Source organism: Macaca mulatta, chromosome 12 (assembly GCF_049350105.2).
Source record: "Macaca mulatta isolate MMU2019108-1 chromosome 12, T2T-MMU8v2.0, whole genome shotgun sequence".
NCBI lineage: Eukaryota > Metazoa > Chordata > Mammalia > Primates > Cercopithecidae > Macaca > Macaca mulatta.
In genome coordinates, this window is record NC_133417.1 from 124,614,496 (window position 1) to 124,630,202 (window position 15,707).

At 51.0% G+C, this 15,707-nt stretch overlaps 1 protein-coding gene across 9 annotated transcripts; it reads right to left on the bottom strand.

Moving 5' to 3' along the window:
• Nucleotides 1-304: 304 nt before the first annotated feature.
• DNPEP (aspartyl aminopeptidase) lies at nucleotides 305-15,206 on the bottom strand. Of its 9 annotated transcripts, none has more exons than XM_015111133.3 (15): nucleotides 15,053-15,206; nucleotides 14,366-14,459; nucleotides 14,188-14,244; nucleotides 13,960-14,073; nucleotides 13,587-13,712; nucleotides 13,274-13,404; nucleotides 12,938-13,013; nucleotides 12,743-12,850; nucleotides 11,679-11,756; nucleotides 10,012-10,095; nucleotides 8,675-8,835; nucleotides 8,244-8,283; nucleotides 8,033-8,134; nucleotides 964-1,131; nucleotides 305-451 (listed from the first exon to the last, which is right to left on the bottom strand). In XM_015111133.3, exons 4-15 carry the CDS (start codon nucleotides 14,065-14,067, stop codon nucleotides 401-403), a joined length of 1,233 nt encoding a protein of 410 aa, XP_014966619.2. In that variant the 5' UTR covers nucleotides 14,068-14,073; nucleotides 14,188-14,244; nucleotides 14,366-14,459; nucleotides 15,053-15,206; the 3' UTR covers nucleotides 305-400. The 9 variants fall into 9 exon arrangements, with proteins under 9 accessions (XP_014966619.2, XP_014966615.3, XP_014966616.2 ...); XM_015111129.3 differs by having other exon boundaries at nucleotides 14,188-14,276; XM_015111130.3 differs by having other exon boundaries at nucleotides 14,188-14,276; nucleotides 14,870-15,206.
• Between the last annotated feature and the right edge of the window lie 501 nt (nucleotides 15,207-15,707).

Sequence of the window (15,707 nt, forward strand, 5' to 3'; positions counted from 1 at the left end):
GGATATCTGAGGGCAGAGTGGGACACCTATTCTGGGGATGGAAGGAGGAAAGACCGTTGAGGCCACTTCCTAGGAGGAGGACTAGGGGTGGGAGAAGTGATCTTCCGCTTAAGGACCCAGCCCACCCTTCACCCACTTCAGGTATGGACTTGAGACAGAGAAGAGATTTAAAATCAGATTTAAAACCATCATCTCCCAGGAGTGTGGCTCCTCCACCTGCTCCCCAGCTGTTCTGGTTCCAAAGGTTCAAGCCAGGTTCAACTCCCACTCCTCTAGTCTCCAAATAAGCATAGCACGGAGAGTCTGAGTGAAAATCCACTTTAATAATCCAGCTTCAGCTCAGCTAAGAACTTCCCCTCTCAGGTGCAAAGGGATGGCAGGGAAGTCTTTCCAAGAGGGCTCAATCCACTAAGAGATTATGGCTCAGAGAAGGGAACAGCTCAAAGAAGCCCTATAATGGGAGGCAACATGGAATTTGAAATTAGTGAGTGACCAGATGGAGATGTCCTACCACCCACCTCATACCAACATTATGTTCCAGCAGGAGAAGCACCGAGGTTTCATCTGTTCTTGACAGCCACCCCAGTCTTCTCAGCCCTGATACCCTCTTCCCATCCCTTCATTTTCCATTTCTTTGGGTCAGGGCCCCTGAGCCTTTAGAAGAATATGTACCGTTGTTTTATCTCTTTTTTCTCTTTTGTAGAGACATGGTCTTGCCATGTTGCTCAGGCTGATCTCAAACTCCTGGCCTAAGCAATCATCCTACCTCCCAAAGTGTTGACATTACAGCATGAGCCATTGTGGTTGGCCAGGACCCTTGTTTTCCTACATGGCCCCAGTAAGACAACCAGCCCCCACTACTCAGGCCAGTCACTTTGTGATGGCAATGCTGTCCCAGCAACCAATCCAGGCACTAGAGGGGAAGGAGCCCAGCTGCCATTGAGAGGGTCTGGGGTGGGTTACCTTGAAGAGGGTGAGGGTCTGGAGGACTCCTGTAGTACAGGCCATCTCCCGGATAGAGTGCATGGCCAGTTGGGGGCTGCCTAAATCTAGCACCCGCAGCCCCAGCCGAGAAGCCAAGATAGGTCCAATGGTGGTTCCACAAGGGGAGTCATTCCGCACCATGAGATCCTAGGGGGAGAAGGAGACTCATGAGCAATATGCAGTGTGTGCTTATCAGAGCCAAGGAGGACGCCATCTTAGAACTGCAGGGCGGGAAGGGGCTTGGGAGACAGTCCATTCGGAGCAAAAATCAAAGCCAATGCTAAATGGCAGACCCCAAAGGACAATATATTCTGAATTGGTCCCATTCGCTCTCCATCACCACCACCCTAGTTCCAATCCATTCTCCACACAGCAGGAAGGGGGATTTTAAAAAGTATCCATCCTTGTCACCCTCTTGCTTAATATCCACACCCAGAGAAAAAGAACACTCAGTGATATTAATGTCTTTAAAAATATTGCTACTGACATTTTGAAATGATTTTCTTTGTATTATGGTAAAAGAGTCAATAAGAAAATGAAAATACGATGCTAGATATCAAGGTTTTCAGTGTAAGAGGAAACAGAATTACAAAATCAAATTGGTAATAACTATTTAACTAACCAAGAATAATTTTATGAATAAGAATTACGGTATTAACTCATGATTTTTATTTAAACATTTTTATTTTATTTTATTTATTTTGAGATGTAGTCTCCCTGCGATGCCCAGGCTGGAGTGCAGTGGCACGACCTCAGCTCACTGCAACCTCTGCCTCCTGGGTTCAAGTGATTCTCCTGCCTCAGCCTCCCGAGCAGCTGGGATTACAGGCACCCACCACCACGCCCAGCTAATTATTGTGTTTTTAGTAGAGATGGGGTTTCACCATATTGGCCAGGCTGTTCTCGAACTCCTGACCTCAACTGATCCATCCATCTCGGCCTCTCCAAGTGCTGGGATTACAGGCCTGAGCTACTGCACCTGGCTTCATGATTTTTAAAATATGTACTTTTTTCTTGCTGTGTCCATGGAAATGTTCCCAAAGTACCATCCCCTCCCCAAAGAACAATGAACACTTGCAGTGCCAGACCATGGTCTCTAATACCATTGCTCATCAAAAGCTATTGAGTCTGGGGGGTGAAATGAACAAGACACGCCTGCAATTTTTGTTGTTCCAAAGAGCAAGGAGACTTCCAAGAGTCAAAGGCCACAGGGGTTATGCTGAAGGGGCTCCCATTGGTCAAAGCCATGACAATTCACACATCAAATATAATAATTATAGTGGACACTGAATAAATGAAATTCCATGATCTATGATAGTCAGAAAGGGAAAAGCAGGCCAGGTGTGCTGGCTCACACCTGTAATCCCAGCACTTTGGGAGGCCAAGGCGGGCAGATCACATAATGCCAGGAGTTCGAGACCAGCCTGGCCAACATGGTGAAACCCTGTCTCTATTAAAAATACAAGAAACAGGCCGGGTGCAGTGGCTCACGCCTATAATCCCAGCATTTTGGGAGGCCGAGGTGGGCGGATCACGAGGTCAGGAGATCAACACCATCCTGGCTAACAGGGTGAAACCCCGTCTCTACTAAAAATACAAAAAAATTAGCGGGGCCTAGTGGTGGGCGCCTGTAGTCCCAGCTACTCGGGAGGCTGAGGGCAGGAGAATGGCGTGAACCCAGCAGGTGGAGCTTGAAGTAAGCCGAGATCACGCCACTGCACTTCAGCCTGGGCGACAGAGCAAGATTCCAACTCAAAGGAAAAAGAAAAAAAAAAATACAAGCAACAGCCAGGCATGGCGGCTCACGCCTGTAATCCTAGCACTTTGGGAGGCCCAGACGGGCGGATCACGAGGCCAGGAGATCGAGACCATCCTGGCTAACACGGTGAAACCCCATCTCTACTAAAAATATAAAAAAATTAGCCGGGCGTGGTGGTGGGCGCCTGTAGTCCCAGCTACTCGGGAGGCTGAGGGCAGGAGAATGGTGTGAACCGAGGAGGCGGAGCTTGAAGCGAGCCAAGATCACGCCACTGCACTTCAGCCTGGGCCACAGAGCAAGATTCCAACTCAAAGAAAAAAGGAAAAAAAAAAAAAAAAAAAACAAGAAACAGCCAGGCATGGTGGTGCACGCCTGTAATCCCAGCTACTCGGGTGGCTGAGGCATGAGAATCTCTTGAACCTGGGGGGAGGAGGTTGCAGTGAGCAGAGCCTGGGCGACAGAGCGAGACCCTGTCTTAAAAAAAAAAAAGGAAAAAGGAAAAGGAAAAATCCTTCTTTGTCACTATTTGAGATGACATTTCACCTTGAAAAGTGGATAACAGAAAGAATTAGCATTTATCCTGCTTTCCAATAGGAATGATATTCCATGATAACCAAAGAACCCTAGTTGATTGGAGGGAAGAAGTTCCACTTCACAGAAGAATGGAAGACTGAAAGAATTCAGGGGAAGCAGGCATTTTTCGGTAAATTCTAATGAAATTACTGATTTAGGCAAGGATTACTGTGTTAAAACCATTAGGTGTCTGGTTAATAGGGAACTCATCACTTATATGGGTCACTGTCAGGTCAATAGTGGGAAAACCACCATATAATGAAGGGGTAAGAGGCCATCACTGGTCCAGTGGTCAATCTTTGCAAGGCTAAGGGTGACCCACCCAGATATCATGTGTGTGATGCCATATGAATACACCAGCCATGTCTTCTAGCCAAAAATGTTTAACTTGAGGCTGGGCACAGTGGCTTACGCCTGTAATCCTAGCACTTTAGGAGGCTGAGGTGGATGGATCACTTGAAGTCAGGAGTTCAAGACCAGTCTGGCCAACATGGTGAAACCCTGTCTCTACTAAAAATACAAAAATTAGCTGGGCATCATGGTGCACACGTGTAATCCCAGCTACTTTGGAGGCTGAGACAGAAGGATAGCTTGAACTGGGGAGGTGGAGGTTGCAATGAGCCGAGATCACGCCATTAGACTCCAGCCTGGGCAACAGAGTAAGACTCTCACTCTGTCAAAAAAAAAAAACAAACTTTAACTTGAATGCATCAAGTCTTTAGAAATTCCAGTTGATAGGAAATACAGGGCTTACAGACAAGCGAAAGACACCATGGGGCAGCAAGGAGACATATCCAGAAGTTTCTTGAATAAGCCAATGTAAAAAGGGGTGGAAGGAACTGTGCTACGTTAGAAGACATTTAAGCAACATATTAGCCAAATATAACGCATGGTCCTGAGTTGGATACTAGGGTGGGTCAAATAACTGTAAAAAAATATTTTGAGGATAACTGGGGAAAATGGAAAGTCATCTGTGCATTAGATGAGGTACAGGTTTACTGAAACAACAATTTCCTGAAATGGGATTGAGACTGGTAGATCATGCCTGTAATCCCAGCAGTTTGGGAGGCCAAGATGGGAGGATTGCTTGAAGCCAGGAGTTCAAGACCAGCCTGGGCAACATAGCAAGAACCCCATTTTAACTAAAAATAGAAAATTAGCCAGCATGGTGGCATGCATCTGTAGTACCAGCTACTTGGGAGGTTGAGGCAGGAAGATCTCCTGAGCTCAGGAGTTTGAGGGTGCAGTGAGCTATGATCATGCCACTGCACTCCATCCTGGGAGACAAAGCAAGACCGTTTCTAATTTTAAAAAAACAATTAAAAAAAAACTGAAATAGAAAGGTGAAGATGACTGAGTGAAAAGAGGCAACAAAAATATATCCAATATAATATCATTTTTAAAAACTGTATATGAAGTTCATGCATAGAAAAAAATCTGGAAGACTACACCAAATTTCTGCAGATTAGTGTTTTACTTTCTCATCTCTATCTGTATTTTCTAATTTTCTAAAATACATGTGTCCTACTTCTGCCGTAAGTTATTAAAGAAATATCTCCCAATGTCTTCTCACTGCCTTAGAATAAAATTGAAATGCCCTTCCATGGCCTAGGTATTCCTGCATGATCACTGAGCTGGGCCTCTTCCCTGACCCCCTCCTGCTCTCATCCTGGCTCTACCATCCTGCCTTTCTCTCCTCCTAATAGAGAGCTCATTCCTGGTCCCCTTGGGGCCTTTCTACTTGTGCCCTCTGGCTGGGACCCTCCCATAGCTGCTTGTTTCTCAGTGGTTAGGTCTCAGCTCCAATATCCAATATCAGAGAAGGCTTTCTGGGGGCAGAACAATTCAGCTTTCTGAAAGGAAGAGCTAGCACTGTACAGCAGAAAGAGCCCTGGGCTGGGAGTCAGGATGCTGCGGTTCTACGCCTGACTATGCCAGAACTTGCCTGCTATGATTGTCACTGGACCACCCATGCCCGAGTCCCTGATATAGACAGGTAGATAGATATAGAAATAGACAGTCATGCACTACATAGTGACATTTCAGTCAAGGATAGACTACATGGCAGTGGTCTCATAAGATTATAATGGAGCTGAGAAATTCCTGTCGCCTAGTGACATCACAGCTGTCGCAATGTTGTGGCACAATGCATGACTCACTTGTCTGTGATGACGCCAGTGTAAATAAATCTACTGTGCTGCCAGTCATATAAAAGCATAACACATGCAATTATGTACAGCATGCAATACCTAAGAATGATAATAAATGACTATGTTATGGTTTATGTGTTTACTATATTATGCTTTTTATTGTTATTTATTTATTTTGAGATGGCGTTTCACTCATTGCCCAGGCTGGAGTGCAATGGCGCCATCTTGGCTCCCTGCAACCTCTGCCTCCCAGGTTCAAGCGATTCTCCTGTCCCAGACTCCTGAGAAGCTGGGATTACAGGTGTGCACCACCGCACCCAGCTAATTTTTGTATTTTCAGTAGAGACGAGGTTTCACCATGTTGGCCAACTGGTTTTGAACTCCTGACTTCAAGTGATCCGCCCGCCTCGGCCTCCCAAAGTGCTGGGATAACAGGCGTAAGCCACAATGCCCGGTCTATTGTTATTTTAGAATGTACTCCTACTTATTGGGGGGAAGAAAAAAGTTAACTGTAAAACAGCCTCAGGCAGGTTCTTTAGGAGCTGTGCCAGAAGGAGCTTTGCCAGAAGAAGGCATTGTTATCATAGCAGATAGCAGCTCCCTGAATGTCAGTATCCCTGAAGACCTTCCAGTGGGACAAGATGTTGAGGTGGAAGACAGGGACATTGATAATCCTGATCCTGTATAGGCCTAGGCTAATGTGTATGTTTCTGTCTTGGTTTTTAACCAAAAAGTTTAAAAATTTTTAAAATAACTAAAAATTTTAAAAATAGAAAAAAGCTTATAGAATAAGGATACAAAAACGAAATTATTTTGAATAGCTGTACTATGTGCTTGCGTTTTAAGCCAAGTGTTATTACAAAGGAGTCAAAAATTTAAAAAATGGAAGTTTACAAAGTAAAAAAGTTGGCCGGGCGCAGTAGCTCACGCCTGTACTCCCAACACTTTGGGAGGCCCAGGCAGGCAGATCACAAGGTCAGGAGTTCGAGACCAGCCCAACCAACAGGGTAAAACCCCATCTCTACTAAAAATACAAAAATTAGCTGGGTATGTGGTGGGTGCCTATAATCCCAGCTACTCAGGAGGCTGAGGCAGGAGAATCGCTTGAACTAGGGAGATGGAGGTTGCAGTGAGCTGAGATCGCGCCACTGCACTCCAGCCTGGGTGACAAAGCGAGACTCCGTTTCAAAAATAAATAAATAAATAAATAAATAAATAAATGTCAGCTAATTTATTGTTGAAGAAATACAATTTTCAAAATAAAGCCTAAGTGTCCAGCATTGATAAAATCTGCACTAGTGTACAGTACTGTCCTAGGCCTTCACATTCACTCACCATTCAGGGCAACTTCAAGTGCTGTAAGCTCCATTCATAAGTGCCCTATACAGGTGGACCATTTTTAATCTTTTATAACATATGCTTGCTGTACCTTTTCTCTTTCTTTCTCTTTTTTTTTTTTTTTGTTTTGTTTTTTGGAGACAGGGTCTCACTCTGTCACCCAGGCTGGAGTGCAATGGCAAGATCTCAGCTCACTGCAACCTCCACCTCCCGGGCTCAAGAGATCCTTCCCAAGTAGGGAAGGCCTCCCAAGTAGCTGGGACTACAGGCATGCACCACCACGCCTGGCTAATTTTTGTATTTTTTGGTAGGATGGGGTTTCACCATGTTGGTCAGGCTGGTTTTGAACTCCTGACCTCAAGTGATCTGCCTGTCTTGGCCTCCCAAAGTGCTGGGATTACAGGTGTGAGCCAACGTGCCTGGCCTCCTGTACCTTTTCTGTTTAGGTATACTTACCATTTTGTTACAATTACCTACAGTTTTCAGCACAGTAAGAAGCCGTACAGGTTTGCAGCCTAGGAGCAATGGGCTACACCACCCAGCCTGGGTGCACAGCAGGCTGTCCGTCTCGGTTTGTGTACATACACTCCATGATGCTCACACAACAACAAAATTGCCTAATGATGCCATTTCCCAGAACGTATCCCTATTGTTAAGCAATGCATGACAGTATATGTGTGTATATATGCGTACGTACAATACTGTGTTACATACATATATGTATACAACATATATATGTACACAAACACACACAAACACACTGAGGAGAAAGGACTAGATGGCTGATTTCTCAGGCAAGAGAGAAAATGAGTAGCTGGGGTTCCATACTCCCCAGCCCTGAACTTTCCCTGTGGAAGCTCCTAGGGTGTGTACGAGACACAGGAAAGTGGGGGTGCTGCAGGGAAAGACAGGCCTACCGTGTGCCAGGAGCACACTGTACCTTCAGTCTTCATAGAAATCCAGCAAAGTAGGCATCACTATCACTATTCTACAGATGTGGAAACTGAGACTTAGAAAGGCTAGGAGACTAGTCCAAGGTCACACAGCTAGCACCGCAGCAGAGCCAGCATGGAATCCAGCTATATTCAAAATCCCTACTTTTCTCACTCTACTGGGACCCCCTCCACTGAAGGCCATCTACCAGGTTCCCTGTTCATGGGGGGCCCATCTGTTTGTGTCCCCACCAAGCTCCCTCCATCACACCTTGCCAGGCGGGGCCCGCCCTCACCTGCAGGGGGACCTTGACTTTGTTGGCCACCTCTCGGATCAGGGCCTCTGACACTGCGTTTGAGGCATAGCGTTGCTTGCTGTTCACCTTGATCACGGGGCCCTGGGGAGAGTCAAGGGTGAGGCAGAGGTAATGACAGGCCCAAAGGGAATGAGTGGGGGCCCAGAACAGCCAGGCCTCCAAGTCCCCAGGGAGAAATGGCACATCTCACCTTGTGGAATAAGGGCCGGTGGTTCTCCTCATGCTTGTCCCTGTAAGAGACAGGTAAGGGCCAGGCATAGCAAACAGGAGGAGGCCTGTCAACACTCACCACCCTCCCATGGCAGACATCACTAATAGATCACCACTCTTTCCCGCCCAGCCCAGTGGGACTTTAGAGTCATTCCATACACAGGGTTCCGGGCAGCCTCTAGTAATAGATGGAAACAAGTTTGTAGACAAAGGCTATTCCACACACCTGGGTTAGGCATTGCATGACTTTGATCGAGTTGGTCTCGGAGTAGTGAAAAGGAAGTGCCCCTGAACCTCCCAGCAGAATGAAGAAGGGAGAAAGGAAGAGGCTGGGGCCAGGGCAGAGCCTTGAGGCAGGCTACGCTTGGGTCCCCAGTTATGTGAAGACTGTGACTGGCACTAGAGACTCACAGGTAGTTGGGATGCACAGCATGGGCCATGTCTGCGCTGATCATGAAGGACTTGGGTATGGCTTCCTCAAAGGCCGTCGGGTGCTGGCACGAGGCTGAGATCCGCCGCAGCACCAGCTCTGTCAGCAGTGACTGTGCTCCCTGTGCACTTTCAGACCCCACCTGGCGACAGCAGAGTCCTGACTCTGGGAATCTGGGCTCAGGGGCCTGATCTTGGAAGCCAGTGAGAGGGGTCCACTGCCCAACTAGCCCAAAACCCCACTGAGTCACTGGGTGTTCTTAGCAACACCCCTAACCTGGGGTCATCACTGAACACTGGACAGTGGGCTGAGGCCAAACTAACTCGCAGTCTTAACAGTACTGATGGGTTTCCTGCACTACTCCCCTTCCTCCTCCTGTGACCCTCACATCACAGGATGACAGGGTCATCCTGTGACCCTCAGCAGAGGTGCCCCACCACACTGGTTAATTTTCTTTTATGCATATGACAGAGACTGCTAACTGTCCATGATATCTTTTATAACAGAACACCCAAGTTGTAGTTGAGCACTTAACTACCTAGCTAGAGATGACATTCCCAGGCTCCCCTGCAGCTAAGTTCTGTGGAATGTAAGCAGTGATGAATGTCATTTCTGGATTACACCCTTAAAGCCAGGGGGTGTCTACTGCCCCTTTTGTATTTTTAGTAGAGACAGGGTTTCACCGTGTTAGCCAGGATGGTCTCGATCTCCTGACCTCGTGATTCGCCTGTCTCAGTCTCCCAAAGTGCTAGGATTACAAGCGTGAGCCGCGCCCAGCCTTCTTTTCTTTCCTTTTTTTTTTTTTTTTTTGCCAAATTCAAATTGCCCTTCCTACTAACTCAGTGCAGACATGATGGCCAGAGCTGGAACGGCCACCCTGAATCCTGAAATGGAAGTCATGTGTTCAGGATGGCAGGGACCCCTACTAAACTGTTAACTCTGACCTGGGTTGTTACATGAGAGAGCACTATCTGTTCCAGCTCTCTTATGCAGCTGAGACTGCAGCCTCACACACACAGGCATCATGAGGACCTACTCTGTGCTGAGCCCTGGGGCTACGAGGAGGGACTGGGTAGAGTCCCTGTCCTAAAGGAAGAAGCTCACCATGTGGCACAAAGAGAGATACAGGAAAGACGGTCACCCTCGAATAAGCAGATGTATGTTGAGTCAGAGGAGACACCAAGTGCTAAGAAGGCCCAGGTGGCATCTCCTCTGTCTTTGGGGCCCCCAGAAGAGCCCTGGCTCATGGTGGATGCCTGGCACAAGTTGGCTGTGGAAGACTCTGCAGAGGGGACCCTCCCCAGAACCCTCCACGTACCTCTTCGTTGTCATACAGTGTGATCATGCGCACATGAGGCTCCGTGGCCAGGGAGCCAGGGCCTGCACAGGAATCTATCAAGGCCTGGTTCAGGGAAGGAAATGAGAGCATCATCTCCAACTTCCTTCTGCTGGAACTCAGCCCACCAGCACTTTGGGTGTGCACACTTCCCCGTCCACCAGCACCTTGGGTGTACACGTTCCCCTGTCTGCCTTCCGTGGCCATGGCTTTTATCAATTAGGGCACTGCCTGGCAGAGGGTGTGGTGGGGACCTTTCTTTTCTTTTTTTTTGTCGAGACAGAGTCTCGCTCTGTCGCCCAGGCTGGAGTGCGATGGTGCGATCTCGGCTCACTGCAAGCCCCGCCTCCAGGGTTCACGCCATTCTCCTGCCTCAGCCTCCCGAGTAGCTGGGACTATATGCGCCCGCCACCACACCAGGCTAATTTTTTTTTTTGTATTTTTAGTAGAGATGGGGTTTCACCGTGTTAGCCAGGATGGTCTCGATCTCCTGACCTCGTGATCTGCCCGTCTCAGCCTCCCAAAGTGCTGGGATTACAGGCGTGAGCCACCATGCCCAGCCTTCTTTTCTTTCCTTTTCCTTTTTTTTTTTTTTTTTGCCAAATCAATAGCTACATAGGTAGAAACCTTTAGGGTGTGGTAGGGACCGACTTCCTTCCTTCCTTCTTTCCTTCCTTCCTTCTTCCTTCCTTCCTTCCTTCTTTCCTTCCTTCTTCCTTCCTTCCTTCTTGCTTCCTTCCTTCCTTCCTTCCCTCCCTTCCCCCTCACTCCTTCCTTTTCTTCCTTTTGTTGCCAAATCAATAGCTAGGTAGAAACCTTTTCAACTGGGACAGGAGGCACCATCCTTTGGGTGTTCTCTACCTTCCCATGCAAAAGCCAGTAGGAAGATGTGGAGGAAGAAGAGAGGAAGAGCTGAAAGTCCTGGAAAGTCAAAAGGCTACACAGATCACATAAACTGATTGGCCTCAGGGAAAAGACTAACGTTCAAAGAGGTGACAGACTCCATCAAGGTGACATGACTGGCTGGCTGCCTGCAGAAGTGGATGCAGGTCCCAGGTCCGGCTCTGGTCTCAGTTACAGCTCAAAGCCTATCTCCAGCCACAGGATTACAGGGAAGGAAAGGCAGAAAAAGGCAGAGGGAGATCAAGGGCAAGAGCAGAGAAAGAAAGGGAATTGACTAGGGTGGAGAGAAGGTGGGGAATAGCAAGGTGACTAGGAAGACAGGCTACCTGACTGAGATCCCAAGAAACAGGGAGAAGGCTGGGGCTTAAGCCTGAGGGGTGGAGTAGGAAGCAGAAGGAGGTGGATGATACTGCCTTGTGGGATGATAAGGCCTTTCCCTGAGGCAGAGGTTAACTTCAGGAGAAGCAGCAGGAGCAAGGCTAGGATAAGACACCGTGGTGCTCTAATCAACTTGTCAGCCTTCCTCTTGCCTCAACCCCCTGACAGTGCAAGGACAGAGTCCAAAGGTAGTGATGCTGAGGCTGCAGCATTTAGGGCCCCCTCCTGGTCCATCCAGCACCAGCAGACTGAGCAGGTAGACAATGGCCCTCTCTCACAACCTGCTGGGGCTTTAGGCAGCTCTTCCGACCCCAAACATGCCATCTCTGCTGGTGGTATGTACTGCCTAGGGTGCCCCAGCTCCTCACCTGCAGGGCACAGAAGCAACTGTGCAGATTGTCCAGCCGAGGAGCAAAGATGAACTCATCATAGGCACCACCCAAGACCTAGAGAGATAAGACAGTCAGCCCGACCTTCAACCCTCCACCCTTACTCACCTTTCTTTTGCTCCCAAGGGCCTCCTTGGTTTCTTGAGCAACCTCTCCCTGACCCCGGGCTTAGTGCACTATTTTCTTTTTTCTTTTTTTTTGAGATGAAGGTTCGCTCTTGTTGCCCAGTCTGAAGTGCAATGGCTTGATCTCAGCTCACTGCAACTTCTGCCTCCTGGGTTCCAAGGATTCTCGTGCCTCAGCCTCCTGAGTAGCTGGGATTACAGGCACGCACCACCAGGCCCAGCTAATTTTTGTATTTTTATTAGAGACGGGGTTTCAACATGTCGGTCAGGCTAGTCTTGAACTCCTGACCTTATGTGATTCCTCCCGCCTCGGCCTCCCAAAGTGTTGGGATTCCTTGCTGGGCAGGACTGAGCAGAGACTGGAGAAGGGGGCTGGGCTGGCGCTGAGGAACAGAAGGGTGGAGGCCAATAGCTCTTGACCTCTTCCTGTGGGTCAAGAAGAAGAAGGGCTGAATTGTTACCAAAAAGCCCAAAGAAGTGAACAGAGGAAACCAGTCAAAAAACAGAAACAGAAACTCAGTACATGTTCAAGCAGTACAGAGCATCCAAAGATTTAGCAATCTCTGACCATCAGCAACAGCGAGACAGAGAACAGATGGCCACATCCAGACCTCTTTCCCTAAGCAGTTCAGTGTCAGTGTGGGTCAAAGCCGACAGGGCCCACCTATAGAAGAAACTCCTGTGGAATCTGTAAAAAGGGCCAATTCCAAGACAGTCCTAGCAGGCAGGTCTGGGGTGGGGAACTTGTCTTTTTGAGAATCACCACCTAGAAACAGTGAGGGATGTGTCTACTGTGAAGAATGGGGATGAGAGTCACTGAGGGCTTGGTGGAGGTGAAGGGTGCTTCAGCAGGACTGGCTACGGGTGGCTGGGATCCTGGAGGCCCTCCACCCACAGGTTCCTACAGCCAGTCCTCACCGCAGGCTGGGTGTCTGCAAGGCAGAGCTCCATCTCCACTATGTCCTTGGGGCTCAGCCCCAGATGGGCACAGAGCAGAGACATGAGGACCGAATGGTGCCGCTCCTCCTGCAGAGCAGAAAGACGCTGGGAAGAGTCCATTCCTCCTCTCCTCCCCTCTTCTCAGGGGACTCCCCATGATCAGGGGACTCTTACCGCAGCACTGAGAGGCCCTGGCTCAGGAGTCCCCTTCTCCAGCTCCTCCTGGATGGCTGTGGCAAGAATGGGGACTCTGTGGGGAGATGTGGGTTGGGGGGGGATTGTGACGAGGGCACAGCAGAGTGGGGCATCTGGTAAGTTCAGGTGCCTCCTGATGGGCAACTGCCCCTGCCCTTCAATTCCCAGCCCACTCCCCAAATGGCAAGGCTGTGAGGACCCTTAGAAATTAACTGGGTCCCAAGAGTAAAATGTGACTGTGGCTACCATTAGGTAATAATCACCTGATATCATTCTCCACCCCTCCCAGCCACCGCAGCCCCACCCCAGTCTCACAGGTGCATCTCTGTGTTAGGCCCAAAGTTCTCGTTGATGTTTTGCTGCAGATGGATGGCCAGGTGTGGGATGCGAAGAATGGGCCGTTCCACATGCACCAGCCGCTGCTCCAGCCGACCTGAGGTAGGGCACTGTGGCCAGCCAGACCAAGTCAGCCCAGGGTGCCTCCTATCCCAGTGGTCAGTCTTCACTCAGACTAAGCAGGACGGTCCTCTGACCAGACTGCCTCCACCCCTCTTCCCCACGGGTACCCTGAGGAGTGTGGCAGTCAGTCTTCCCAGGAGGCTCTGCCATTCCCAACCTCGGTTCCCACCTTGACAATGACGCGTCCAGCCAGAGTCAGGTCACGGTCAAACCAGGTGCTCCAGATCCCGCCACCATAGGTCTCCACACCGACTTGCTGGAAGCCCACCTGGCTGCGGCGAGACCGACGTTTCACCTGAGTGTAAAGATGGGGAAGAAATCAGAGAAGGCTTCATGACGAGATGTGGAGATGAGACTTCAGCTACACAGACAGCGGATATTAGTGTCACATGAAAGACTCAAAGTGTGGAGGAAGAGGCCAAAAAGTTTACGTTCTCCCTTACTCCAGGGGATAGAGGCTCCAGTTTGTACCTCCTGGTTCTCTTTTGCCCTGTACTCCCCCTGACATCTCCTCCCACCCCAACACCGTCCCATTTCCTTACCCGGAGGCAGGGGCTGTCCGTGTGGGCCCCGATGAGGCTGAAGCCATTGCCAGGAACATACTGGCCCCCTACAGCAAAAGCTATGATGGTAGAGGAGTTCCTAGTCATGAAGTACTGAGGAGAAGGGGAGGAAAGGCAGGGGTGTGAGTTGCATTAGCCATCTGGCACACAGGGCTTTGAGACCCAGCCTAGGGACCCGCCTTTCCATCCCCACCCCACCCCCAGTACCTTGCTCTCCGGCTTAATATTCCATTTCTCAGTCTCCTTGAGTTCACTGAAGCCAGCCTGGAGAAGGCGGTTGCGGCATTCAGCCACAGCTGTGGGAAAAGCACCCTCTCACAGCGATGGAAGCTGGTGAGGGACACATCAGCCTCCACTCTTCTCCCTTGCCCTGGCCACCACTTACCGTGGAAAGGAGAGGGACTCCGGTTCACGAACTTGAGGAGTTCCTTGGCCGCAGTCTGCACCGCCTCTTGGCGGGCCTTACCGTTCATGGCCACCTAGGGGAGGGTGCGCTCAGACTTTTACGAGGTCTGGGACCCCTGACCTTTCACCCAGGTTCCGAGGATTCTCCCATCCCCACCCCCAGAAGTGACCACTCCAAGGCACAAACCTCTGCTTATGCCCGTCCCCACCGACAGACCCAAACCCAGGGCTGAAACTCTCCGTTGAAAGCTTCAGCCCGCCGGCCCAGGATCACGACCCGGGCCCGCCCCTTAATCCGAACTTTAGCCCGACTCCCTAAGTCCCACCCCCATGTTCCTGCCCAGCTAGGAAATACTGTTCTGCTCCCAAACTCCGGGATCCCAAGCGGGCCCTATACTCTGAGGCGGCCTGCATCACGTGCGCGTCCCCAGCCCGGAGCCAAAGCCCTGTACTCCAAGGAACACCCTGACTCCTCCTCATCCACCTAGTCTCTCGCAGGACTCCCCCTTCCAGTCCCAGGAACGTCGTCAGGTCACCCTCCGCGAGGCTTTCGGTTTCGCTTTGGGTCGGGCGGCCCCACTGCAGCACCGCGCTAAGCTTGGGCCCGGGAGGGCGCCGGACCCGGTTTGGGATCGAAATTCGAGCGGGGCCGTCGGGAGCCACCTACTTGCATGGTTCCGCGCGTCGGGTCGTGTCCGCTCATCCGGCCTCCGGGCTCGGCCCGCCCCCACCGCGCCGCCTGCCCCGCCCCTCACCAGCCCTGCAAGTCCTCCGCTTGCCCCTTCAGGCCGAGCCGCACGCGCAGGCCGTCATCAGGCTTCCCCGGCCGCCCAGCCCCGCCCCGCCCCAGGCCGGGCCGCCCCGCCCCTCGGCGGGCTTACCCTATGCGCTCCGCCCCTAACTGGGCCCCCACCACCTGCCTTGCACCCGCCCTTGCTCCGCCCTTGCTCCGCCCCTAGCTTGGCCGCCCCGTCCGCCCCGCCCCTCGCCAGGCAGCACGGCCCGCCGTGCCCTTAGTCAAGCTTCCTCGTCCGCCCCGCCTCTCGCCAGGCTGCACCGCCCTCCCCGCTTTGCCCCGCCCCTCACCGGGTTTCCCCCCTCCGCTTCGGCCCTCGCTGTACCCCACCACTCGCCCTGTCCCCGCCCTTGCTCCGCCCCTAGTCTGGCCGCACAGCCCGCCCCGCTCTTCGTCAGGCCTCCCTGCGCTTCCCGCCCCTAGTCAGGCAGTGGCGCCCACTCCGCCCCGCTCCTCCCCAGGCTGCGCCACACGCCCCGCCCCTAGTCACGCTTCTTCGTCCGCCCCGCCCCCTCGCCGTACCGTC

Coding starts and splice junctions, on each gene's coding strand:
- DNPEP (XM_015111129.3), bottom strand. CDS start 15,088: ATGAGCGGACACGACCCGACGCGCGGAACCATGCAA. Junction 11,757..12,742: donor TTGCAGACACCCAGCCTGCG/GTGAGGACTGGC, acceptor TTATCTCTCTAG/GTCTTGGGTGGTGCCTATGA. Junction 8,836..10,011: donor CACTGTATGACAACGAAGAG/GTACGTGGAGGG, acceptor TGCTGTCGCCAG/GTGGGGTCTGAAAGTGCACA.